The 26,262-nt window shown below is 35.1% G+C and overlaps 7 protein-coding genes across 13 annotated transcripts in view; 4 read left to right on the top strand and 3 right to left on the bottom strand.

Moving 5' to 3' along the window:
- Positions 1-481, top strand: part of LOC117239222 — a 52,933-nt gene extending 52,452 nt beyond the window's left edge. For all 7 annotated transcript variants that reach the window (XM_033504659.1, XM_033504661.1, XM_033504660.1 and 4 more), the window contains one exon: positions 356-481. The gene's annotated coding sequence lies outside the window, so the exon portion shown is untranslated. The remainder of the gene's footprint in view (positions 1-355) is intronic.
- Positions 416-3,759, top strand: LOC117239223 (probable serine/threonine-protein kinase clkA). Its single transcript, XM_033504667.1, has 3 exons — positions 416-555; positions 941-2,005; positions 2,611-3,759. The coding sequence occupies exons 1-3, from the start codon at positions 520-522 to the stop codon at positions 2,923-2,925; spliced, it is 1,416 nt and encodes a 471-aa protein (XP_033360558.1). The 5' UTR covers positions 416-519; the 3' UTR covers positions 2,926-3,759.
- A 123-nt stretch (positions 3,760-3,882) lies between these two features.
- On the bottom strand, positions 3,883-9,679 carry LOC117239224 (queuosine salvage protein). Its single transcript, XM_033504668.1, has 6 exons — positions 8,836-9,679; positions 8,424-8,639; positions 5,270-5,429; positions 4,865-4,978; positions 4,601-4,786; positions 3,883-4,371 (listed from the first exon to the last, which is right to left on the bottom strand). The coding sequence occupies exons 1-6, from the start codon at positions 8,929-8,931 to the stop codon at positions 4,133-4,135; spliced, it is 1,011 nt and encodes a 336-aa protein (XP_033360559.1). The 5' UTR covers positions 8,932-9,679; the 3' UTR covers positions 3,883-4,132.
- Positions 5,427-7,956, top strand: LOC117239227 (fibrous sheath-interacting protein 2). Its single transcript, XM_033504671.1, has 6 exons — positions 5,427-5,793; positions 6,242-6,727; positions 7,011-7,358; positions 7,425-7,561; positions 7,630-7,733; positions 7,807-7,956. The coding sequence occupies exons 1-6, from the start codon at positions 5,738-5,740 to the stop codon at positions 7,939-7,941; spliced, it is 1,266 nt and encodes a 421-aa protein (XP_033360562.1). The 5' UTR covers positions 5,427-5,737; the 3' UTR covers positions 7,942-7,956.
- Positions 9,114-21,639, top strand: LOC117239235. The gene is given in 20 exon segments (XM_033504684.1): positions 9,114-9,242; positions 14,697-14,807; positions 14,889-15,127; positions 15,372-15,481; positions 15,570-15,660; positions 15,818-16,050; positions 16,413-16,797; positions 17,004-17,635; positions 18,076-18,702; positions 18,761-18,885; positions 18,968-19,221; positions 19,300-19,930; positions 20,008-20,209; positions 20,266-20,356; positions 20,407-20,542; positions 20,629-20,684; positions 20,771-20,966; positions 21,058-21,205; positions 21,283-21,388; positions 21,458-21,639. Coding segments are annotated over 19 exon segments (4,401 nt in total). The 5' UTR covers positions 9,114-9,242; positions 14,697-14,731; the 3' UTR covers positions 21,521-21,639.
- LOC117239225 (F-actin-capping protein subunit alpha) lies at positions 9,763-13,703 on the bottom strand. The gene is made up of 3 exons (XM_033504669.1): positions 13,435-13,703; positions 12,607-12,856; positions 9,763-12,519 (listed from the first exon to the last, which is right to left on the bottom strand). Exons 1-3 carry the CDS (start codon positions 13,630-13,632, stop codon positions 12,101-12,103), a joined length of 867 nt encoding a protein of 288 aa, XP_033360560.1. The 5' UTR covers positions 13,633-13,703; the 3' UTR covers positions 9,763-12,100.
- Positions 21,627-25,976, bottom strand: LOC117239226 (uncharacterized protein DDB_G0283697). Its single transcript, XM_033504670.1, has 6 exons — positions 25,617-25,976; positions 25,024-25,515; positions 24,641-24,698; positions 22,884-24,534; positions 22,539-22,775; positions 21,627-22,092 (listed from the first exon to the last, which is right to left on the bottom strand). Exons 1-6 carry the CDS (start codon positions 25,634-25,636, stop codon positions 21,887-21,889), a joined length of 2,664 nt encoding a protein of 887 aa, XP_033360561.1. The 5' UTR covers positions 25,637-25,976; the 3' UTR covers positions 21,627-21,886.
- Between the last annotated feature and the right edge of the window lie 286 nt (positions 25,977-26,262).

Here is a 26,262-nt window from a genome sequence, read left to right on the forward strand (position 1 = left end):
CAACTAAAAGTTCCTCGAAAAGTGTCCAAAACGTATCAAAGATGCGAATTCTATTTTTCACCGATAGATTATAAAGAAGAAGTTTATTGTACAAAGGAGTGTATATTGTAACTGTTATAAATATATTGTTTCTAATGAACATAACGAATAATGAGACATGTGACTTTACTTGAAGTGTGCATGACACTATAACGGTGTAGGTATTTGTCCCTACGATTAATCCTCGCGTAGCAAATTCGAAGATTCTATGACTACTTAAATACCATCTTTATTAGTTTCAATTGTGGTATAACAGAAAAATTAGTATGCTCTGTAAGCAAACTGTAAATAAAATTTTCCTGACTCTTCCTTGTAGATCGCACGCAGTAATGTATCAGCCTTGTATAATACAAAACAATCGTTCTTTCTTGTATATAGTACACGTAGATCGTAAAAAAGGCGGCTTAAAAATAATAAAAGTAATAAAACATGTGACCGAGAACATTCTGTTAATACGAAGTCGTTCTATGCACATTGCACATGCATGATCGCTGCGAAAAATGCCTTTTCCGATCGGTAAGTACCGTTTACATGCATTTCCAATTCAATGCATGTCGACTAACAAACGATAAAGGTCTGCATGCTCTATGATCGATAGAAGCTTTTATCAGAAATCATTGAACCGAAAAAAAAAGAAAAATGAATGCTACGTAAAAATCTTTGGTGCCATTCTCCGTTATAAGGTGTTTGATCACAACTAACAACTTCTAATTTTCTCGATAAGATTTATTGGGTGTAATATGCATGGCTATATACGTACATACGCGAAGCTTACATTAAACTAATTTTAGGTGTAAAAACGTTACTAACAGCTGCAAAAGCCACATCGAAACATTTTGTGAACTAAAACGCGCTCCCGATATTGGATGGTTTAATTCAACTGAGCCATTTTCTGTTTCAGGAGGAAATACAATACAGAGAAACGGAGACGATCCTGAATCGAAGCAACGACGTGAAATCCAAGGTGGCGAAATGGCAGAATAACAACGTGGAGGGCAAATATCAACAACCTGTTCGACAAAATGACTCTTCAGACGAGGCGGAGAGAGACAAAGACAGGTTCTCGAAAATCGAGTCGCAGATGTCGTGGGAAGACCAACGAATGGAAGAAATTCTGGAAAACGAGAGGAAAAATAGCAAGAATGAAATCAACGCGAAACTGAATAATCAGGAAAATTATGAGAACGCCGTTATAGAAACGAAAAAGTCCAATTCCGATGAAAATCCACGCAAGATCAAGAGGATCGACTTGAAGGCTTATGGATTCGAAAATGAATTCTCTAATAAAACGGCTAAAACTTCCACGCCTAGAGTGGTCAATAAATTGGATCTTAAGTCTTTTGGTTACGATAATGGAATTCGACGAACACAATCGACGATTCAATTGAATAGCATAGGTAATGACGAATTCAAGCCAAGGTTAACCAGAACGTCGAACAAATCGAACTTAACACGGAGAAACGATTATGAGAATGACCGTGGCGATGTGATCGAAAGCAACCGTGCTTCTGGCGATAACAACTTGACACAGAGCACGGAAACCTTGAACAAGTATGAGAACGAGAGTTACAACGATTTTGGATTAAAGTCAGCGAAATCGGTGCCGAACATCGCCAAATTCTATTCGAATCCGAATAGCCAAGAAGATGAGGAGGTAGAAAGCTATAATCAGAATTCGTACAACGAATTTGGAATGGTTAAAAAAGGATCGGTGAGAAACATCGCGAATAATTATAGTTTGGAGAAGTGTAACATTAAGAGTAACGATTCTTCGGTCGACGATTCGGAAAATGAAACGGATAATTCCTTTGAGAGGGAACAGAGTCACCAATCGATGAATGACCTCAAGAAGAAAAGTCTGAGCGAAGAGGAATTTGATAATAAGGTGCTGCCGATGCCATCGGTCAGGAGGCTCGCTGAAGCGTTTAGCAAACAGACCGAACCCGTTCCTGGACCTATCTCGAAGGTAAGAATGGATTTTTGAATGATCGATATGCAGAGTGTTACAAAAAGAAGTCTAATAAAAGAAAGATACCAATTGGTCGACCTTGACTGTAATTTTGCAAGATGCTGGTAGCATGTAGATTTCTGATATAAGTAAGACATTATATACGTTGAATAGCTTTAAAGATATGAAGCTTCAGATCTTTCTTTTTATAGTATTCTAATTATCTAATTTTAGTATAGGGCGCTTCATTTTCAGCGATGCATTGTTTATGATATATGTAGATATTATGGATATTATGGATATTAAAGATATTATGGATTTATACAAAATTAGGAGACGAGAATACGCAAAAATATATCAAGTATACAGAGTATAATAGTAGGTACACGTCATGATATTTAGAGGGACAAATTTTTCAAAGTTCCATTTCTTTAATTATGTTCACAAAAATATAAATTTACGGTGCATCCTCATTTATACAAATATATCTAAAGGAGACTTTAGTTACGATATATGATCACAAATTATTGCAAACACTTTTCACAACCAGTTACAAGAGATCGTATAGAAGTCAATGAAGTAATCAGAAATGATTTTCACTGTTTCTTATCTATTCTATTTAGATAACTAAATCGAGCAACGCGAATAAGGAGAGATCGTCAACACCAGAGATCCAAATAGTTGAAACGCCAAGACAGATGCACAGTCTGACTGCCAGATCGCTTTCGAAACAATTTCGAGAAGGCCTGAGGCAAATTCCGAACAAAGTGACTTCACCTCCGGCTAGTCACGTCGTTATGGAGCAACCTAATATAACGGAAAGCCAAACGGAAGTAGTGCAAGGGAAGAGCGACGTGTCCAACGACACGAACGTAATTCTACCTGGAAAATTAAAGTCGAATATAATATTTTGGGAACAGATGCAGAGAAAGAGTTAAAGCAAGTTTATGTAAAATTGGGCCCGAAGTCTTAAAAAGGAAACCGAAAGAGAAGTTGAATGTTCACTTAGGGATCAAATTAAATTAACATATTACATGCAAAGCGTCTAGATAAAGGATGTAAAAAATCCAGATAACTTGGTCTTCTTTTTTATAGAGTGCGATAGAAATTATTTCCGAGAAACAGAATTTTATCGAGAAGCTAGAAGAAGTAGAACAAGTTAGCATCCTTGCTCAACGTAAGAATGTTTCAACGCCGTTCAACGAAAGAGTCGATTAATTGTATGAAACAATACAGGCTCAACGATCGATCGATTTACAAGAGCAATTGCATTCGCGACAGGAAATGTCGATGTGATTGTGTGTGCCAAATGATATGAACCCGTGATTAGCCAAAGAAAATATTTTTTGCGTGGTCCTTTCGAAATATGCGAGCAATTTGAACGTAACTTTCTAAATAGCAAACATTTTGGAAACTACGAAACGACCAGCTAAATTTTACGCGTTCGTAATATTCTACGATCAATTTGTAAATACACGTCGCCGGAACATAGTCGAACTGTCGAAATTGTTTTCTGTATATAAGAAGGAACTCTTAATCATAGTCGCAAAGTTTTATATATAAATCTACCATATAGTGTTCCCATATACGACATTACTATTTATTATTTATTAACGTCTAAATATGTATCTGTGTATATACGAATTATGAAAATCGGTGGGCAACGAAAGTACTTCAATAAAAATATCAAAATTTGTATGGATTTAACTTTACGTTATCTGTACGTTAGAAACTGTGCTATATCGATATTATATAAATATACTGTTTATTATGTAAAAAAGATTACCAAAGCTTTTTACCTTTCATTTTTAAAAGGGACGGACTAGGGATCATCGAGACGATGGATCAGGAAAGAACCACGGAAATCATTTAGAAGAAATTATTTAAAAACCTCCTAAAACATGATGAGTATTTTATTTGAATACGTGCACGTACATAAGTGTCTGTATAACTATAAAATCAGTATATGTATTCTATCAGCATCTTTCATAATTATAAAAATACTACTTTTTGTTGAAGAGCTATAAAATGATACAGCCATACACATCGTATATTTAGATATGTAATTTGTAAAATTATTATACGCGTGATAGGCAATTCTCAAAGTTTTTTCTTTAAATACTAATTACGAGGCACGTGATATGCTCAGTAATATATGCATCTAGTTTTATGGAACGGTATACTTTCTAATTCAGCGGCGTGTTCTCGCCGATAATCCCATAGAAAATGATCGATCAATATAGCGTTAATGTCTGATTTTTTTAACGCTAGATTAGGGTAGCGCCCGATTAGAGTTCTCACTTCATCCTTGACCCGTTCGATAACCTCTATAGAGCAACCTCGAATTTCGATCTCGTCTTCGCTACCGTTTTCTAATTCTATATCTGCAATATTAAATACTGTGCTATCTAATAGGGAAACCCTGCCACTTAACTCTAATGACTCTATTTATATCGTGATTGGTTGAACACTGATATCAAAGCGACATTATGTATACAAAAAATATGAAAAAGACAAGTCATTTATAATCAGATCGTTTAGAAAAAATTATCTAAAAACCTTCTAAAATATAACAATGTAGAATTTGATTTAAAAGCTGCGCAATAGACTCACCAGACTGTAGTCTGCTCAGAAGAGTATTACTATAACGAATAGCACCAAAGTGTAGTAGAACTTGCGGAATACGATAATCAGCGAACATCGTGATGCAGTCTATGTCTTCAAATTCACCAATTCCCTGTCCCTTGAAACAGGCCCATATGTCGCCTATCAGTATTTGTGCCCGCTTGTAGAAGCTAACTGGAAGACAAACACTCTGTTATTACATTTGCTTTTGGAAATAATTCTCTTTCATAGAATTAACAATAATATCGTTACCTTTGTGAATTCTGTAGTCTGCCTCATCTCGATAAGACTCGAATTCTTCCACGATACATTTCAGCAACTTTTCGGCTGAGCGCGAACACGATTTCACACAGTTAGTAAAAGTACCTAGAAAGAGAAAGAAATTGATACAATGTTTTTAAGAATTGGATGTTAAAATTCAATTCCAAATGTGATTTATCACATGTGTGTAAAATAATTTGGTAGTCTAGTGTATAACTTTACACTCTTTCAAGATTTATTAGGAATTTACAAAAGAAATAAGCTCGTCTAATTACGAAAATCTAATTTCTGCTTCAACAAAGATCGGTAAAGTTTTGCACCAGATTCCTTTATTATATATAAACTTAATAAACAAAACTATGATCTGAAGAAAAGAAAGGGATTTCAATCATGTACCTTGATACTTTTCTAACAAAACCTTTCCGGCATCTCTCAAGGATTTAACTCTTTCGTCTAACAGCGGGATACTAGTTTCAGTATCGCCACGAAAAATATGCTCAGCTTCAGATCTCGTTATTTGAGAATAATACTTGGGGTCGACTATAGGTTTCCCCTCCTGTTCGAAGTAAATTGTTTGAAAAAAAAGAAAAAAAAAGTATGGCGTAGCTATTGGTAGAATTTCAACAATCGTGTAACTTTCGAAACAACACAGACTCCAACGTGTTGAAGTATTTTTGAAACGACCAGGACAAACGGTTTGCGAACAAAAGAAGCTAGACGTGTAGACGTAGAAAACGTCGGAATATGACATTTTACCTATATTACATGCAAAATTTCCATGTAACCACAAAATGTTATTGACGGTCAAATTTCTGAGGACACGTCAAGTCAGAAACGTTGCTTCTTAAGGCTAAGCTTCTTAAGATGAACCCCGCGTGTAAACAATATTCGACCGACATAATTGGTCTCAAAAGACCCACGTGAGTACACGTGACTCTTGAATATGATATCAATTGCGGGATTTGCAGCAACAAGGAGACAGCTCAAACATTTAAATTGTTTGGATTGAAAAAGAAAGAAAAATATAAATTTCATATGAATATTATGGGAGGAAAAATATGATAAGTACAATTTTGTTGATTTTCTGATGTTGATATTATTTAAAGGTTAAAATTATTAAAATTACTCTCATATAAAAAACAAAAGATATGGCTTGTGGTGTTCTTCCCCTGTGGTTTTCATATTCAAAGATGCAAAGATTTATTACTACGAGTATTATTAATTGACCATGAATTTCGCAGAAGTACTTGATCTTTAGTTACTTTTTGTTGGTTCACTCAAATTACTGAAAAGTGGAACTTCCTCCTTATTGCAGCTCGATCTCCCTTAATTTTTATTCATATTGAATTGTTTGCGTATATAAAATAGGGCTCTGGACAAGCTGTTCGATTCGATTCCTAAGCCCAAAGGCGCGGTACCAGAATTTGGACTACCAAAATGGAAAGTAATGCCGTTAGAGTCTAAAATCCCAATGGTTCCCGGACCGGAGGGTGTTTACAATTTCACGCGTCGTAAGCTTGGCGAGGAACTATGGATCTCCACACCGGATGCGGAGTTTAATTTAAGCGATCCATACGGCTACGAGATACAATGGACTTACGACTCCCTCCACGATAAACATTTGCTTCCTCACTTCTCCAAACCGAATATCATTCGGCATTTGATCAGATCTGGCTTCGTTACTAAAAATTTAGATGCAAAATGTTCTCTGAAAGATTACAATATGTACAGAAGGTATCTAAGAAGACTGCACTGTGATAGCATAAAGAAGGAATTGAATAGAAGAACGAAACAATCCATCGAGGAGAGAGCGATCTTGTATGCTCAAGAACAGGCTGAGAAAGAAGTGAAGAGGTAACCACCGAGTAAATATCGCTAATCCTGAAGAACAATGACATAACTGCAAAATTGAAAAATTTCAGCTACATACGTTAATAATATTTTAGTTATATTATAGTAAGAATCCACGATACTTAATTATAGATATAATTAAATGAAATTGATCTGTTTCGTCTCCTGGAAAATTACTTTCTTGCATCACTGTGCGCCATTGTTCTTTCAGACCAGATACGTGTTGAATTATATATAAGAAACTATTGTCTGAGAATGGTATCGCATAAAAACAACGTTCTGTTAGATTGAGAGAAAGAGAAAGATTAATGGAGTTACGAAAGTCCGCGATCATGCAAAGCAAGATGGCTGAGAAAATGAAGCTGCAAAAGCAGAAAGAGAAACAAAGGAAAATTGATGAAAGGTTACAAGCATTGGCTCAGAAAAAGAAAGAAACTCAACAAATGCGGTATATTAAAAGCAAAGCTCATGCAGAAATAATTCAGCAGAAACAAATAGCAGCAACAGATATTCGAAGGCAAAAGATAATTCAAACTCTTTTGGAATGGAACAGGAAGGAACGTATACGAAAGAAAATGAGAGAAATGCGATTAGCGCACGAACAAGAAGAAAAACGCAAGATCATAGAACTGAAGTATATATGAAATTCATAACGTACTTTGTGTTAGAAAAATAAAACTTTTTTATTTATGCTATATAGATGGGAAGAAAGATTAGAATTTCAAAAGAAACAAATTGAAAAGGAACAGTTTCTATTGCAATGCATAGAAGATCAAAGGAATAAATTTATAGATGCATACCAAGAAAAGGTAGACAGAGAAACAGAAAGAATGAAAAGTATGTGTTACTGAATTTCATAAAAATTTATGCTCACAAATCGATAAAATTTAATGTTTTATTTATAGGACTTTTTGAAGATGTAAAAATGTATATAAGATGTTATTTGGCTAGGCACTTGCCTGGAAGTAGAGAACGCATTTGTTGTGAAAAATATTTCGATGATGATGAAGTATTTTATATGAATTTAATATAAAATCATCTCAAATATGAATGTGACATTACAGTTTTAATTTCAATTTTAGGATGAAACATCATTTGTGGAAAGTGATAAAAAGGATGCAGCTAAGCTAATAAAACAAGATAAAGTAAGAAAATTTCTATTATCTATTTCTATTATTAAGACTGCAAACTATATAATCAATAAAAAACAATATTGATATCAAGGTTTGTCTGGTATAAAATATAGTATCGTTTCAGATACAGAAAACGCTTCAGAAAGAAAAAAAAAGGAATGAAGAAAAGGCTCTAAGCAAAGATAAATTAAAGCAAAAAATGAAACAGAAAAAGAGGAAAATCTCAGCAAGGATGGAGAAAAAGGAAGCACATAAAATTGAAAGTGTTGGAAAAAGAAGAAAAAAACAAAAGAAAAGTAAAAAAGTAAAAAAGAAGAAAGATACTCAATCAGATACAAAATCTGAATTAGACCCATTCACTGAATCTATACCTTCATCAAAAACAGAAACTATAGAAGAATCAATAATTTCTGAACCAAAAGAAAAGTGCACATGTCAAGCAATTAAAGATCGTGAAAAACATATTACATGATAAAAGACAGATAATCTTCCTAAAACTAAATTTTTTATAGTTTAACTTTCCTTCTAAAGATAATGTTTATAATTTTATATACTTTTTAACTCACATCTACAGCTCTCTTAATAGCAGCACACAAGGCAAAATACCCAGTCTGGCCATTAACAGTCCACTTTGGACAATTTGTTTTACTCCAAAAGGAATAATTCAATGTGTCCAAGACAAATATCCAATCGACTGCCTTTAGATCATCGGGAGAAGGGTGAAACTGACATTGTGAAAAATTGTTCACACTTATTTTGCGATCGTTAAGGGCTTCAAAAACCTGTAAAAAAAGAATATTGATTAGTTTATATGTGATCAATCATATCCTAAAATTCTTTATCTCATTTCTTAGTTAGTTAAAAATGTGCAACAAAAAAGTTCAAGCACTATTTATGATATAATTTCATAATTAATTTTTTAAATATATTACAACAAATTTATGAAAAAGATTTGAACAATAGTAAAAAGTTATTTACCGCATAGGCAAGATTTTTGATTCCTTCTTCTTCAACGGAAACATCCTTAGAACAAAAATCTATTAATTTTGCGGATTCCTTTGGCATTAAAATCATTGTTGAGGAAGTATCACAGCGTAGTTAATAGTGAATTGAAAATAATTTATTTAAGCACAAAATTTATCCACAACCTGCGTACAAACTCCTGACACACAACTTACTCTACGGTCAAGTCAATAGTCACGTGACAGTACCTTGTGACCAATGATTCTTAGCACGTTAGCAACGACTGGCTTGTAAACAAACATGGCTGTGAATGTTAAAATTCGTGAAATTGTCTTTTAGATTGTCTATTAATTATGTGAACAGATAATCATCCTGAAATGTTCGTATTAGTGTCCCAAAACTTTGTTGTAGATGAAGTCAAGGTAAGCACTTTAATCATTGAAATTGCATAGTTGAGATTAAAAGTACTTTTTCAAAACAATGCACAGCAGCACATGTGCACTATGATTGTTTACATTGAGTAATAAAAGCTTTTCGGGGTTACTACTACAAATTACAATAAAATAATATTAAGAAGTAATTAATTCAAATACAATATTTTGTATTATATATTTTGTCCTATCTTATCTTTTTAATAGAGAAATCTTAAGGTTATTTTTTATGACAGTATAGTGTGAATTTCTATATGCATTTATTTATCATAATTAGTTGTTTATGTTATATAAAATTTGAAAATAAAGTTTATATAACACATTTTTTACGTGTTTTTTTTCTACCTTCAATAATTCCATAGTTGTATTACCTACATTTGTTAATATCAACAATAATTGATATTTGAATTTTGTTGATATTAACTATTATCTAAAGTAAAGTACATTTAGAAAAAAATAAAATTTATTTTTTTCTGAATTAAACATGATGTTTAAGTTGATAGTCAAAGTATAAAGTGTTATATCACTTTATTTAATCAATCATAACATTTAATAATACATAATTTAACTGATAAATGTATTCTGTGTTTAAGTTTTTACATAAGGACATGCGTTTCTTATTTTACGGTACATTCGATTGTAGGTAATACCTAATTTTATTATCATAGGCAACTATTTTCTGTAAAGTTTGATAAGATTCGAAACTTCAACACTTCATTTGTAATTTACATACGTAACACAAATTACAATGTTTAAATAATGTGTATCATCATATTTACATATAAAATTTTATTATTGCAATATTTAGTATACTAAGTTTTTTGTATTATATCTCTGCACATTTCTTTTAACTTCTTCACAACTGATCAAATGATTTTATGATCTTATATTTAAGTTATGTATGTATTTTGTTCAAAGTTTTTTTTCTAAAAATTATCGAATAGCATGATTAAATAAAATATTTTGGATTACGATGTAACTTACAAAATATGAATAATATTACAAACATGTTTCGAATCCTAAGGTCTGAAAAGTCAAATGGTAGTGTGCTTCATCGCATTCATTCATTCAAATAACATATGTACATAATACCCCCTCAACATAAAGTGAACAGATTAAGGCTCCAGCAGGCTATAGGCTACATTCTACAATGTACAATGCATTATGTACTTTGTTAGTTTCCGTTTTCGCATACATGTCTGGTTGTGTAATGTGTGGTAAGCGATAGCACCAAAAGATTTTTCAACATCATTATTTGATACAAATGACTCATACAACTATAATATGATTAACACAGAAATCAAGTTGCAATGATTAACATTTATTTCATACCGTACTATTAAACTTTGCAACATATTTGCCATAATAGACATACTTATCATAAAACAATACATCTTAACAAAAATGTATAAATTTATATTTTATGAAATATAAAATTGGACAAAAATAGTAGGCCTTGCCCACCAATATTTGTAATGAATGAAGTTTTGCTTTGTGTATTGAATGCTATGAACACTTAATGGCATTCTGTACCAGATTGTGAATCGATGATAGACATATCGATTTAATTTGATATTGTATATTTTGACATCACCTGTGGCCCCAGCATGCTATTATATTTGTACATAGCATGAAACCATGACAGTATTCATTTAAAGATATATTAAACATGTTATTGTGCTTTTTAGGTGTTACAAGGCTTAAGTGTTTAAAAAAAATTATACTGTTGTGCAACTAATGAATTAAAATTTTAATCACCATTGATTCAAGTATTTTAACTCGATGGTTTCATTAGGCTGACCGAACATGCACATGTTAGACAGCAATTTCTTTCCCACTGTGCAATACTTCATGTACTTATACTTTGTAATGTTGACTATTAACATTATGATATCAATATAAGTTAAAATGGATGCATTTAATCTTTTAATATTAAACTTCAACTCCAGATTATAAACTATAAATTTTACAAAATTGATGAAGTAGAATTATCTATTCATTCAAATTATCAACAAGACAATAATCCATGTAATTAATTACAACAAATTCAGTAAATGCAGTTCATTAGAAATGTTTGCACTGAAATATAATTATTGTACAAGATTACTATCTGATTGATGCAATTTGAATGTATCTAATAAATGTATTAACGGATTTCGATATTTCACCCCAAGTTTCACGTTTGTTTGATTTTAGCCATCAGTTACAAATTTTACATGACTTGGTTTACCAAATATAATTCCAATTAAAGTGCTTACAAAAAGTAAGACCAAGGATCCCCGTTACCCCGATTGTAAATTATTAAATAGTAGTAAATTTATAAACAGACACCAATCCACATAATATATAGATTAATATATAAATCAATCTCTTAAATACTGTAAAATAATGGACGTTTTAATCGTAAAGATGAATGTTTATAAACAATATATATGTTCTGTTACATTTAAACCCAGTATTATATCAAAGCATTTGATAATAAAATTCATTAGAAATAAAATGTAATCGCAAAAATATTTTTTATGCAATTAGAAATTGTTAATACAGAATTTAAAAAGCTTGGTAAAAAAAGATATTGTAGTTAAAATATCTGTACTTCTTTCTCTTTTGCTGTTAAAAAATCGATAGCTACAGTGATGTTTCTTTTTATTACTTTTGTTATTAACAAGATACATTTAGGGGTCCAGAGGAACCTTGAGTGGCATGCATGAGTTTCAGTCAAAACATGTTTAACCAAACTTATAGCATTGTTACATTTGCTCCCATGCACATCACACCTCCAGACTTCACCCATGCAGCAAAATGCGCATTTTAATTATTTCTCTTAATATTATATAAAAAATCTATTTCTATTGACTTTTAAGCTCTTTGCCAATACTGTACGATACAATTTTGTTCCAGTCAATTTTCGTTCGCATAACAGGTAATTGCCTTCGTAGGGCCTTAAAGGTTGTATCAGACATTGTTTGATAATTTTCCGATATAGCAGTTTGATAGTCATTTTCTGATTCCTCAACAAGCCGTATTAATTCCTTTGCTGTTTGTTTCTCATTTGAGATCGGTAAGCTTTCTTTTACTTCTTTGCTACTGACAAGCTGTACATTTCCATCTTCATAGTAATGAACTTGTACTTTAAGGCTACCTCTTAATTCTGCATTTCCAGAACTTGGACTAAAACTAACAGTCCATACAGAACGCCAACGGCCATTCCAAAAATTTTTAGGTTGAAACTGATGATCTTCTATGCAAGCCGTTAGGGTAATATTACCTGTGTAAGTGAATAAACCACATTTTGTTGACAATTGCGACTTTCAAACAATTAAAATTTTCTGAAATTTAAAAAAAACAACTATACCTCCTTGACTCTTTCCAAAAATTGAACATGCACCGTGTCTGTAATGACTTTGAGTGTAAGTTGTTATTTCATCTTGTAGAGCCGATCTCCATGGTTCAGATACAGGATCTGGTTCATATGGTTCGTAATCCTGTGCTTCCTTTCTAAGATGGTCATATTTAAAACTTTGCTTACTGCGAGCATCATAAAACCTTTGTCCACCTAAATCATTGTGTTCTGTTATAAGAGCAGGATATTCGCTTCCATCAATCTGAAGTCAAAAACAGAAACAAATTGACCAATGTAACACAAGATTCACAAATGTCAAAAATTTTATCATATAAATACACTTATAAATAAATTAGTATCTAACCTTAATTTAACCAAATCTATTTCATAGAATTACAAAATAAATATTATTTTCAAATTTCGAAATGAAACTAAGCTTGAACCAGAAATAGAAATTATTATAGATCAATCTCAAATATTTCCTATTAAAATGAGCACAAAATGTAACTATAATTAACCCTACTGCAGCGTACGATTTCGATCGAAACTCCACTAAGATTTGCACATAGCAACTGCAGTATAGCGATTTAAGGATACATTAGGTAAACAATCACATTAGCCAGGTGAATATTATCGCGCTCCAATTTCACTGTAAAGTCAACGTCACCTGTCGAAATTCCAAACGCGTGTTGCACGATTAGGACCGTTACTAGCCATTGAAATTCGATCCGACACTTTCCTGAGATAGTGTGATCTTCGATTACCACAGATACTAAACGATACCCCGGATACTATCATAAAAAATTGTAAAAGTTCATCACAGAGAGGTCGATGATGTACCTTAACAGGCGTGAGCTGATCCTTGTTGTACTGAGCAAATGCTCCGGACGCACCCTCCTTCAACAGGTTGTCGTTGTTCAACAAGACTCTCACATCATTAAAAACCTCGTTGAATTCGCCCGGCGGTGAATGCAGTATAAAGTCCGAAACTATTCGTACTTTTTCTTGATCAGGGATCACATCTCCATCCGCCGCCATCTTAACTTTTCTCTCGCACGCACACTCCACGATGTCAAACCAAGGTTAGTGCAGTGCAGGTTGTACCGGCGTATCGAAGCACTGCCCCATATACCCGGTGACGCATCACAAAGGGGATACGTATCTCTTTCCTCTTAATCAACTCTATGACATACATATTTTCCTACATTTCCACATATTCCGACGAAACACGTATTTTAAATACGCATATGTGTGATGCATATGCCAGCTAAATAATTCAATTATTGTATTTGCTTTTATAAGTGCTATATATATGTATATATATATACGAAATGCTTTTGATTTTTCTTGTTGAAATTTAATATTTGTATAAATCGATTTTAAATATTTCCTTATGCAGTAATATTATGAAATTATATACCTATGTATATTTATATTATTATTATTATTATACAAGGAAGAGACATAGATTGTTTTTGTGGTTAAAATATATTTAATAATTTATTTAACATTCTTTTTTCTATAAAGAATAAAATTTGTAATAGAGGAGAAATGAGGATATAATTCAAGACAGAATTTCAGTCATTTGGTTCAGAGACAACCACTGTGTTCAACGAACCTTACCGAGCATGACCCTCGAATAGCGTTTGTGTTCTCTTATACACAATTTTAGGCAGGTGTGGTTTCGGTAAAAGCCGATAGAGCATTTTATCAAGATATTTCTGTCTACACATGTAAAATCTCTTATCAAGAAATCATTCCTTATTGAAAGATCTCCGCCGGATATGTCTATTTGCCCGCCAAAATTTGAACGGACTTCGAAACAAGAAAAAAAGGAGCTTCATATTTAAAATACAACATAACGCGCATTCGCGTTCGAATTACACGAACTGCTATATAAAATATGACAATATGCCTGTTTCAATTTTTAAACTTGGAAGTTCATGTAATCTTTAACATTGAAACTTTTGTATTAAAAAATTCCGAAATGTTGGAATGTTCAAATTTGTTAATTTTGGCACTTTTGCTCAAATATTTGAATATTTCGATCAGAAACGAATGTTATTATTAATAATAATTATTAATAATTTATTTTGTCGTAGTTTTTTTTTAGGTAATATAGTGGAATTTTGAAATTATGGCTGACGATCCAAATCGAGACATTTTGCCTGTGAGAGAAGGTTCTTGTGTGGATTCTTGTCGCAGTAGTATAGGTTCGTATCTGACAGGAATATTAAAATAATATTACACTTGGCTTTTTTTAATTTATGACTTTTACTTGAAACAAATTAAAGATCCCAGAGAGCGACACATTGTATTTAAGCTCGATCGTTACCAACTGGAAGACAGATATTTACGACTGCTCGATGAAGCAAATAACTTAAAAAAATTAACAAACTGTCAGGAAGATAAGATCAAACGATTGACAACAAAGCTGATGAGAGTAACTGGCAATTCAAGATCATGCACAATTGCCTTAGACGTTTATGAGGATAAGAATAAAATAATCACTCTTGAACTTGAGAACTCCAAGGTAAAAGTTGAATTTTTCCTTTTTACAATTTTTCTACTCCAATTTTAATTAAAAATTTCCAAAGTCAATAAAAAAGAATTGAAAAATAAGAAGTGAGAAAAACAACTCTATCTTCTAGTCCTTAAGGAAGTCATTTCTGAACCATTGATCTGTTTGAAGCTAAATAGGTTGAAAATAGAGTGAATAAGATTTCAAGTCGACAACTATTGCGACTAATACGATAATGTTGCAATCGATTTTCCAGCTGAAAGATAAAGTCTCGGTGCTAAGAAATCAATTGCTGAGTCATACAATAACAGGTAGATCGTCATCAAGAAGTCGTAATCCCCAAGCGAGGCCTTCGTCTGGACGCACGTAAGTCCATAGCGTCATATTACAAGCAATCTATGATTCATACCACGGCATATCGTGATAGATCACTGAGTCGAGATCCTCGTTTTAGAACATGCCGAAGTGAAAGCAGCCGCACTAAGATACCATCTTGTCACTGTATTGACGACGACAATGCGCGATGTAATCTCAATAAAATCGAGGTAATAGCAATCGATGAGTTCCTTCTGTTTTATTCGTTATTTTTATTTATATATCTATAAATGATTGAACGAAGAACAAACACCTTGTCATTTATTAAATTTAGAATTAGGGATGGAGATGATATAAAAGGTAATGAAAATTGTATTTGGTGAGCAGGAATTGGAAGCGCAGAAGAAAGAAATGTCTAATCGGATAACTGAACTAGAGGAAGAATTGTCTACTTATACAGTCATGAACCAAAGGGAAAAGGTAGCAGAGAATGTTGAGTACATAAGAGTCTGGCGACAAATGAAGCAACTGAATGATAAGCTAATAGCCACTGAGAACGAGAACGAGTCGTTGAATGCGCAAATCAAAGATTTGAAGAGGGAGCTTTACGAGAAGACGAAGTACGCTTAACGTCCCTTTACTCATGCACAACAACGATATTTCTAAACAATACTTGACCAACTGTATGTGAATCGCGTTCCACCTATCGCATTATCATCCTTTACCTTTCTCTTTTTTTCTTATGCATGCATTTTTTTTTTATGCATGAAACAACTTATAAATTCTCCAACACAAGTTTCACGCGTAATTAAACTTTCTCTCCTCAACCTTTGTTATTTTATAAATAAATTTTATCTTATAAGTATCTATCTCCTGGATCCTAGCAGATAAATGTTAAATATCAAATGTAAATGCACTGTCTTTATTCATAAAATAAGAAGTCGAGTAACTAAAATAGAAAATGTTATAAATATGTAATTAGGAACAACGAAACGATTACGACGGAGCTCCTGACAGAGAAGAAACGAGTGGCGGAGATCGACGAACAGATGTTAAAGGCAAAGGACTCTCAACTCTCGCTGCGAGAGAAGGATGAGCATATAAAGGACCTGGTAAACGAGATGAAGATATTGCAGCAGCACAACAGCGAGCTCATCGACCTCAGCTCCAAATATGGCGAAGTCGAGCTTGAGAACAAGGAGTTAAAGAAAAAAGTGACGGAGCAGCTTCACGATCAAGAAACTTTGAAAACCGCTTTTAACACCGAACAGGCTAATATCGTGGCGCTGAAAACATCGAACGAACAGTTACTCGGGAAACTCGAAGAACTACAGAAGAATATAGACAGTTTAACGGTACAGTTAACGGTCAGTGTGTAATTTTTTTTCTGAATCAATAATGCTGGTCTTCTGCCTGACAATTCAGATGTTTGCTTCTTTAACTAAGTAAGTGTTTTTTTCTCGGTACTCAACTAAATAAATTTTGATATTCTAATATTGATATTCTAATATTTTACATATAATGAAGATACATTTGCAAAGCATCAATGAAAGTAACGAACGCGTTATTCTAGTGTTTTCAGACGCAGACGGAAAAACAGGAAACGACAAAGACTACGCCAATATCGACGAAACAACCCGAGACGAAGATACCAATGATAATCGACAGATGCGAATCGCGCAAAGATGCCAGCATTCAAGTGGAAAAATGCAATATTCTTCGCAATATTCAAGTGGAATATTGCGAAGCGCTCGAAAAGATTTTTGAGTTGGATATCGCTAGGAAAGAGCAGAAATGCAAAGGATGTTGCGAACTATCATCACATGTAGACACTACGAATGCAATCCAAAAATCTGTTAAATTGATGGATAGATCGGTGCAGACAGAACATGAATCCGGCGTAACCACCGTAGACACGAAAGATCTGCAGATTATAACACCTATAAAAGAAACATCGAAAATGGAAGAACCACAAATTGCGACGCAAAGTACAGATCCTGCAATAGTTACAGAGAAGTATTTGACTCCAGATAAAATGCTGAAACTTCTGGAACAAGCACAGATAAACACATCTACGGATGCAGCGAAATTTAATCAGAAACACATGGCTACCGATGCCGACTACAGTGACGTGATGGATCAGAATCAGAGACACAGGCAAGTTGTCTCGCTTGAGAAACTGCTCTTCGGTGACTCTAATTGTTGACAAAAATTGTTCGATTATTCCTCGCGCTATTTCAACGCTGTATTTGTATATATATTCATATGAACCTAGTTTAGTTAAGATAGGATAGACAGAGTTTAGAGAATTCAAAATATTTCAATGTCCTGTTCGTTAGAATTGGAAGATTTGACGAATTTTACGATCTTCCGAATAACGCACATAGTCAATATTAATAATTGTGACGCAGCAAAATTCTGGAGCTTCCAGATGTTTTAGGCAGAATTCCATGTGTTCGTTTAAATAATGGTATTTGATTATATTTCAATAAAATATAGATAAGGTTTATGGTAAATAAAACACGTAATAAAGTGATGCCTTCGTATTATAGTACCTTCATATACTTTATTTCCCTTTTGTAATCGAACATTTTCTATTTCTAATATTCTATCTTCAGTAATTATCGTTAGACACTGTGTTACAGTGACATAGGGACACTTGTACAAGGAATTCAAGAAGCCGCAGCTTTTCAAGTCGGTCTCCAGCAGCAAAAAAAAGACAATGCTTCTCAGTCAACGGATCCTAATACAGTATTATCCGTATTGTTTAATATTCTTCAAGAGTATACATACATGATACCTCATGAAGCCAACACTCTGTATCGTGCAATTCCACCGATTAAGTATCAATTCGTGAAAGACATCAACAACAATAATACGACATTAAGCAGTGTTGCGAAGAGTTCGATTCGATCTGGTTGTAGCACAAGAAAATATTGCTCGAATCCTTACAGTAAACAAGAAAAGCCGAAGAGAAAATTATTACCCAATGTGCAGAGTTATAGTCGGCCGGTTAAAGTCTCTGATGACAATGATTGTACTTGTAGCAGCTTACTGAGGTGCAATCTAGATACACAATGTGACCGATGTTGCTGTAATTCCACTAAACCGCTTACGTGCCACTTCAACAATACGCAAATGCAATGTAAAGGACAGGCAATAAAGAACAAGAACGACTTGATCGACTCGAAGGCACCTTTACACAACGATTGTCTCGCATCTACAAGAAACTGCTATATACCAAGAACTTCAGGCGCATTGAACATTTCTCGGTAACGAACTTCAACAACTTCGATCGTTTCGCGAAACTCATGAAGTCACCTTTTGAAGTCAGTTGCAGGACGACAAATCTGGTCCGTACAAATCCCCGGAAACGCGTGAGACTGTGCAGAACAGAAATACCTCTTCCGCCAGCAATAAATCGTTACAGGAATACATCAAATACCTAGATAGGTGTAAAAAAACCGTGAGTGGGATACCAGTAAGGATTACAATTTAATTAAAACTCGACTGAAACCGATAGGATGTCGATAGAAGATAAAACTCGTACTACGAACATTTAGGTGAATGAAATCGTGAAGCACGTGCAAGATATTGACTCGATACGATACCAACCTATACATAGAAGACCTAAATCTGAGGTCCAGAAAGTAGACTCTTCCTGCAGTGCCGATTGTCCAAACGAGTGTGTCGATACTACGAGTGTCTTTTCTGATTCATTTCCGTTAGTAATCGCGGATGGTCAGGGTCTGGTGGAGCTTCATATCGTATCCTTACAGCTTTCCACGTCCGTTAGTACTGAATGAACTCGTTAATATGAAATAAAATAATCCGGAAGTAATTTTATGAGAAATTTTATTGTATGTCAGGCTAAGCAGATCCTTTTCCGAGAGAAGGACATTAGCAACGTGTTGTTGTTCGTGAGTTGGAACATTTGGAATCAAGATACAACCTACACGCCCACGCTCAAATGTCCCAAGCTGAACTTCAATTCGTCGTTCGTCTATCGAATATCGGACCTATTCTCCTTCTTCAACTACATTCTTCTAGAACTCGTGACCTTCCAAGTGAACGTGTTTCACGACAACGACAACTACATGGTAGCCAAAGGGAAGCTTTGCATCAAAGATATATTGGACTATCCACAAAACAAACTTCACTATATCACACCCGTGAACAGTGTACTCCCTTGCTCGATTGGAATGAATTTTGGTCAATTGTCTCTATGGGTCAGACTAAGCTGTGACATCGAGCAAGTAGAAGCGTTCAAAAGAAGATACGGTATAATATCAGAACCGCCGCTGAAAACGCTCATTCCAGAGAAACCGCCGGAAACGCTGATTCCAGAGAAACCGCTGAAATCGGAGGAAGTTGTTCCACCAAAAGACGATCCGTTGATGTTGAAGGATGAAAATTCCAAAATAGAGTATAGAGATCCGGGAAAATTGCCTGATGTAACAACGATGAGCATAATCGAGCCTACTTATATTGACGAATCAAGTACAGAACGAGGAAATAATTGGTAATAAAACGTTTCCTACATAGGATAGACTCAATCGATCACGTGTTTTATTTAGGTGAAAATTCTACTGATGTCCCTTTGTCGACAACGCAGTTTAAGCATGACGACGCTTCCTTCACCGTGGTGAAAAAGAGCGTAGACGAAACTGACAATTTAGATTCGAACGGGGAACTCCATACGGATGAACATAAATCTACTTTTACGGTTAAGTGGGATGACACGCTCGAAAAAACCACAGAGAACGAGATTGTAGAGAAGTATTGCATTTTTTAAATAAAACATTAGATAGATTTAAAGACATGATTTTGAATAGATCGAAGCCTACGAAAACTACAGAGAAGTCAAACGAAGAATCTGAAATGGGGAGACCAAGCGTGGTGGAATTTAATGCTTTCCTCTCAAACGTAAGATTAGAAGATCATTTATTTGCTGTTCTTCCAGCCTTTAATTTTGATCTCGCGGATATATTCAGAGTAAAACCGATGCGCCAGAGCGGACAAAATCAGCCGATTCGATCTCCGAGGTGACCAACGTGATCGCAGATAAAAACTGGCAAGAATATAAAGAACGCACTTCGTTCACTTTCAAGGGCATGTATAACAATTTATAATTCGAAACAAGATTACCCTGATTTATATGTGCAAAGATTAGGATTATTTACAAAAATGAATTTCAGACTCGCTTACGGAAGACTTGTCATCTGATTATATTGTTGATGATAAAGACAACGACGTACGAATTAAAATGTTTTACCAATTCATTTTTCCAATCACTAAGGTTACAGAAGTTAATAGAATTTCATGAAATACTAATTACAGCTTGGAAAGGACTCAATTATCATCGAAATCATGAATTTGGTTTTATTCCCAAAAAGCTCCGTAATGCAGAATCCAGAGTATCAGCTCCTTTACATCGAATATTGTTTCCTGGGTTATTGTGGAGCTGACATGGAAACGGTTTCAGTGAAGAAACCGCAACCACCAAACCAAAAGTTAACATATAATTTTAGAAGAAGTAAGATAGTAATCTCTTCGATTTTTTCGTTCTTTTTTCTTTTTTTATTCTTTGCTGGAAAAATTTCGGGCTGAGAAAGCATTGTTCACAGAGTTTCGAGTACACGAAGACAAGTACCCGTTGCAAAATAGGATCTTATGCGCGATGCTGGATCAGTCTATTAACTCTAACATAAAGTTTATTGTCGTATGTGAACCGCTTCCTGAGGAAACGGATACGAAAGAGTGTGTGGAAGTTGGGTGAGATGAAAAAGAATTTCTTTATTAAAATATTCTCCGTGGGAGAAATATTAATTTAGAAAAACCGCCATGCATAGGTTCGCTAATTTTAATATAAGGGACTACGCGCTAGGAAGTGGTGAACGGATCATGTCAATCCCGGTGTATACTCCAGACACTACGGAACAAATTGGTCTGCTGAAGGTATTGTAGCTATTCTTCGCTATGTATCTGGCTATGAGGATAAATAATTTTTATTTGCAATATTTGTAGATCTACGTGTTAGGCTTCGATACGATACATCAATATTTCGGAAGACGCGAATCGATATTATAAAAATATTTGTTACATTTTTTGAAAACGTGTAAAACTATGGTCATTGTAAAATTAAAAATCTATAAACGTCCAACCAAGAAACCAGGGAACTTGTAAATCTACAATACCGTGATAAAAAATTACGCAGTACAAAACGCCATATTTATTAGAGGCTACTTACATCATAATACAAAGTATTCTACATTTTTCTTGTATACGTGTTACTACATATGTGTTGCGTTACATTATTTTCATACGAATCGTTAACTGCGCGCGGATCGATCATCATTTCCATTATCGTAGTTCCATCTCTCGAAATTCCAACGTTTTTCTTACCTGTTCCATTGATCTTCCGCGTCATACGGATTTCAGAAGGTTCAACTACCCCTAACTTTTCCTCTTTTTATGCTTCATGGTCGCATTTTCCGTCGAATTCGCGCCTTGTTTCTCTTTCAAACTGGACAATTTCGTTTTGCGGAAAATATCGTTGAAGACACTCGTGGATACCTGGAAGTCTTTGCAATCTTTTGGTTGTCGAGCTACGGACCAAACACCTGCTATGGTATCGATACCCTGGCACACCCTGCAAGCACCTAAACAGAGTTTCATTAACGACTTACGTATTCACAAATCTCGATGTATGTCAGTATTCTACTTTCAGTTATTTTATTTAGCACATTGATCATGCAACGGCGGCTTTTAATGATATTTTTCAATTTCGAACTTTTCTCTGCTTGGTATTTAAATTACTAAAAACTCGAAAATTAGAAAACTACTTTTGATCTGTTCAATGATAGATATATCTGAATTAATAATTTTTCTTACAACAAAATATTCTATAAATGTTAGATATCATCAGAGACCATTTTATTGGAAGATTTTAGTCTATCACGCTAAAATATACAACACTCACGTAGCAGTTAATGTCTTTAGAAAAAAATACATATTTTTGTGATAAAGGAAGGATAATTCCTTTCATAAATAATTACGAATAAAGCACTGATATGCAAAAAATACAATTATTCGTAAAATTGCATACCAACAAAGACGGCTATGGAATTGGTACAATTATTGGTGGCGATGAGGGTAAATGGCGAACCACGTTTGAATGGGGCATGACCAGATATGTTCCACGTTCCATTCAGCAAGCTATCGTGTAAACGCGGTGACGTGAGGTCGGAAAGCCTCACGGTTATAGTACGATTCACGACCCTCATATCCAGTTTCATTCCGGCCTGAGCCGTTGACCAGGACCCTGACAAACGGCAAGGTAAGCCTAAAAATATCGCTCGTTTCACATATCAGGGATAGCCAAGCTTCAGGCCATCTATTTCATTTAGCGAAACATCACATTACACATTATGCACAGTTTACTCGATCTTACCTTCCCCCTTGTTGTTCTTCGACCGAACTTCTTTCAGTTCCTCCAGTTCGTCCATTATGGTACTGAGTATTTCACTGGCTACCTCTTTCGTGTTATGCACCGCGGTGGAAGTATTCGTATTATGACCAGGGTCCCTACCATCGTCCAGACGTGCCAAATTATCATTGTTGTATATTCCATTTCGATTCGACTGCCCCATAAAATTTCCCTCTTCCGCCTTACTTCTGCTTCTGTATCTAATTGCTTGATGTTCCAATCCTCTCGTATTGTCATCCTCGTGAAAACTAGTTTGTTCTCTGCCTGGTTTCTTCTTTAAGTAACTTGGACTTATAAAATGTTCTTCCGGTATTCCATTTTCGTAGGTATTGGAATAAGGCAATATTTGATGATTAATATTTTCGTTCAGACTTGGATTTTGTTTGCGATTACCACCATCGACGTTAATTCCTAGGAATTCTAGGACCTTTCCAAGAGGCTGGTCCATCGCGCTGGGAACGTTTACTGTCGAAAGATTGTACCTGGACTGTACTGGGAAATTTTGCGGAGCTACTTGTTGGTCATGTTGCTGATTTTCTTGATTACTGTACGATTGAGGAGGAGAGTAATTAAGTGGAGTACCAATTTCCGTATTTTCTCCTTTCGCGCCTGGAATCCTCGTGTTATCTATTAAAGGTTGATTTATCATACTCTGTTCGAAGTTTCCTTCCTGTGGCAAATTTGCCTCTATCTGTTGGTAGTTGTTTAAACTTTGAATTTGCGGTTCGATCGGTTCGTTTACATTCAGAGTCTGAGATTCGTCCAGATTTAAGTTCTGCAGGTTTTCTTCGGGAGTTTCGTATTGATTCCAATAATTAAATTGATCTGGATTCTGCGTCTCGACAACAGGTTGTTGAACTTCGTCGTTTAATTCATTCGAATCGAAATTGTTATCCTCGGCTACTCGCGAGTGTTCCGGAATTTCTGCCGTATTGTCCGAATATGGTGCGTCGAAATTTTCGTTTTGATGTTCCGAGGATCCGTAATTGATCCCGTAACTGAGAAAAGGATCATCTGCTCCAAAGAGTCGGGAGTTCCGATTTAGTCTCGAGAAACGTTCATTTGTCGGATAGTTCTGAAAATTATTAAGGTAATTGACACCGTCGTCCTTGTACCTGAGGTCTCTTCCGCGAGTATTGTAATCCGGATAGTAAGGTTTCAAGTGTCTGATCCGATTGCTACGATGCGACGTAAAATTCATCGTTTGTCGTGCGAATCGATCATTAAGATTTCTCGACTCGGCCAGCTGTATCGGAATTTTATTCGCGGCGATGTCTTGGAGAACTTCGTCGTCGCTATAATAATCCGAATACTCGACCCCTTGGTCGCCTGGATTCTTTTTCGACGGATCCTTCGTGGTAGTTCTCATTAAACGATCGATCATCTTTTCGCTTTCGATCTTATGCGATTTTTGGGTGGTACTCAAAGGCGAGGAAAAATCAACGTAATCGCTGTCGTCGACTTTCACGGCGCTAACTTCGATGTCCGATTCTGTGGACAATTCGTCGCGTGATTTCTCGCCGAGAATAACTGGATTATGCTTAATCATAGAATTCCCCCTTCCGTTTGATTTCTTTGTTAACACGTTAATGCCCCTTTCGGTGTCCAACGTTCTCTGAGTAAAGGAATATTTTTCGAACGTTTATCCGATGCGTAGTCAAATTGACCGCTTGGGGAGGCCATGATAATTAGTGGAAAATTGATGAACGAAGCTTACCTACCTTAGAGGATCCTCTCTTTAACAAACCAGGTTGCTGTTTTCTGAACTTTCGGTGATGTCTGAAAAACAGGAAAATATAGCAATTATATGACAATATAGCAATTCCATTTATATGAACCCTATCGGAGATTAGACTGTTCATACGATAGGATAAGCCTGATTCTCCCCGCTATTAGTGAATTTTTATTCGTGTAATGGAAGTTCACGTTCAGATAACTTGAACGAACGAACAGTTGATTCAACTGCCGCTAACTAAAATTTCGTTCCTATAAATTCTACTGTATACCAAGATCATTGAAATCAACTAGATGTGTCCTGTTGTACGTAATTACCAAATATATTTACGTGTCTGAATGTCGATAGAGTAACAACTTCTTTCACTACCTTTTTCTCTTCTTCTTCTTTCTTTGTCCCTTGTGTCTCAACACTTTCCGGTGTCTTCTACCTTCGGCCACCTTCGAGCCAGTTTTCGATACTGTTGGCATTTTAATACTCCCACGAAGAGTTCCTTTGGGCGCAACTCGCGAAAGCTTCCTTATAGTCTCCTGCATCTTCGGAGATTTGAGCGCATCCTTAGCCATTTTGTGCGCTAATCCTCCGCCGCCTTGTCTCGGGATCCTGTTCTTCATGAAACTGACACTACCACGACGTACTATCGAATCTTGATCGCTGGAATATCGGCTATTCTTGTTCGATTGCCGCTTCTCTACGAGACCTGAGTCTTCATCGCGAACGGATTTCTCTTTTAAAAACGTAGAACCTTGTCGATGCGATTGGGCCACTGCTTTGTTTTCTTCTGACGGTACGAACGATAATTTTTCGGGATTGGTTTCGACGCCAACTGCGCTGATTAGTAGCGGAACGATCATGGTCAATCTGTTTTTTTTGGTTAGCAAAATTATTCAGCCGCATTTTTTTATTTTGTAAAAAGGATCGATGATATATTATTTCTATTTGAAATTGTTTTTGTTCCGTACCTGAATAAAGTTAGCAGCATTCCTCCGCGAGGTAGATCGATCGAAAAATTGGTGCTGGTGCCATTGAATCGGCGTACTCACGATGGATTTAAGCTCGTACTTCACCGCGTCGATTCATGACAGTTATTCCCCTTCGTTTTCTGCCTCTCCTGTGTCAACGTCTCGCGGTAGTATCGTTAATAAATCACAGGAAAAATGGTCGTTCACGCGCGGTTCTTCCAACACGTTGACATATCCTCGAGAAAGGTTCGCAGAAAGCGCTCGCGCGACTTTCGATGCTCGTTTCTCCACGACCAACTTTTGTCATGTCGTTACCGTTGATTCACTAGGAAGAGTAACACACTTCAAGAATTGGCGATTTTTCAAATATCTGCAAAAATTAATCGTAAAAACGAGAATTATTATTTTCTAATATGCGAGTGTCACGATTTTTACTAATAAAATTCTACCGTTTAAAAATGTCACAACTTGAAGGATTGGTTTTACATTGTTTTTATTGCATAGTAAGAAATAAATGCGAAGAATAATTTTATCAAAGATCCTTAAAATTTAGGGACTATTGGTTAAAGAAATACATTTTTTTATTACGATAGATTATGAAATAATTAATAATTTTCTACTGCAAGGTTTCTAACTCAAATCGATT

Source organism: Bombus vosnesenskii, unplaced genomic scaffold, assembly GCF_011952255.1.
Source record: "Bombus vosnesenskii isolate JDL3184/JDL3185 unplaced genomic scaffold, Bvos_JDL3184-5_v1.1 scf7180000013888, whole genome shotgun sequence".
In the NCBI taxonomy this organism is placed as follows: Eukaryota; Metazoa; Arthropoda; class Insecta; order Hymenoptera; family Apidae; genus Bombus; species Bombus vosnesenskii.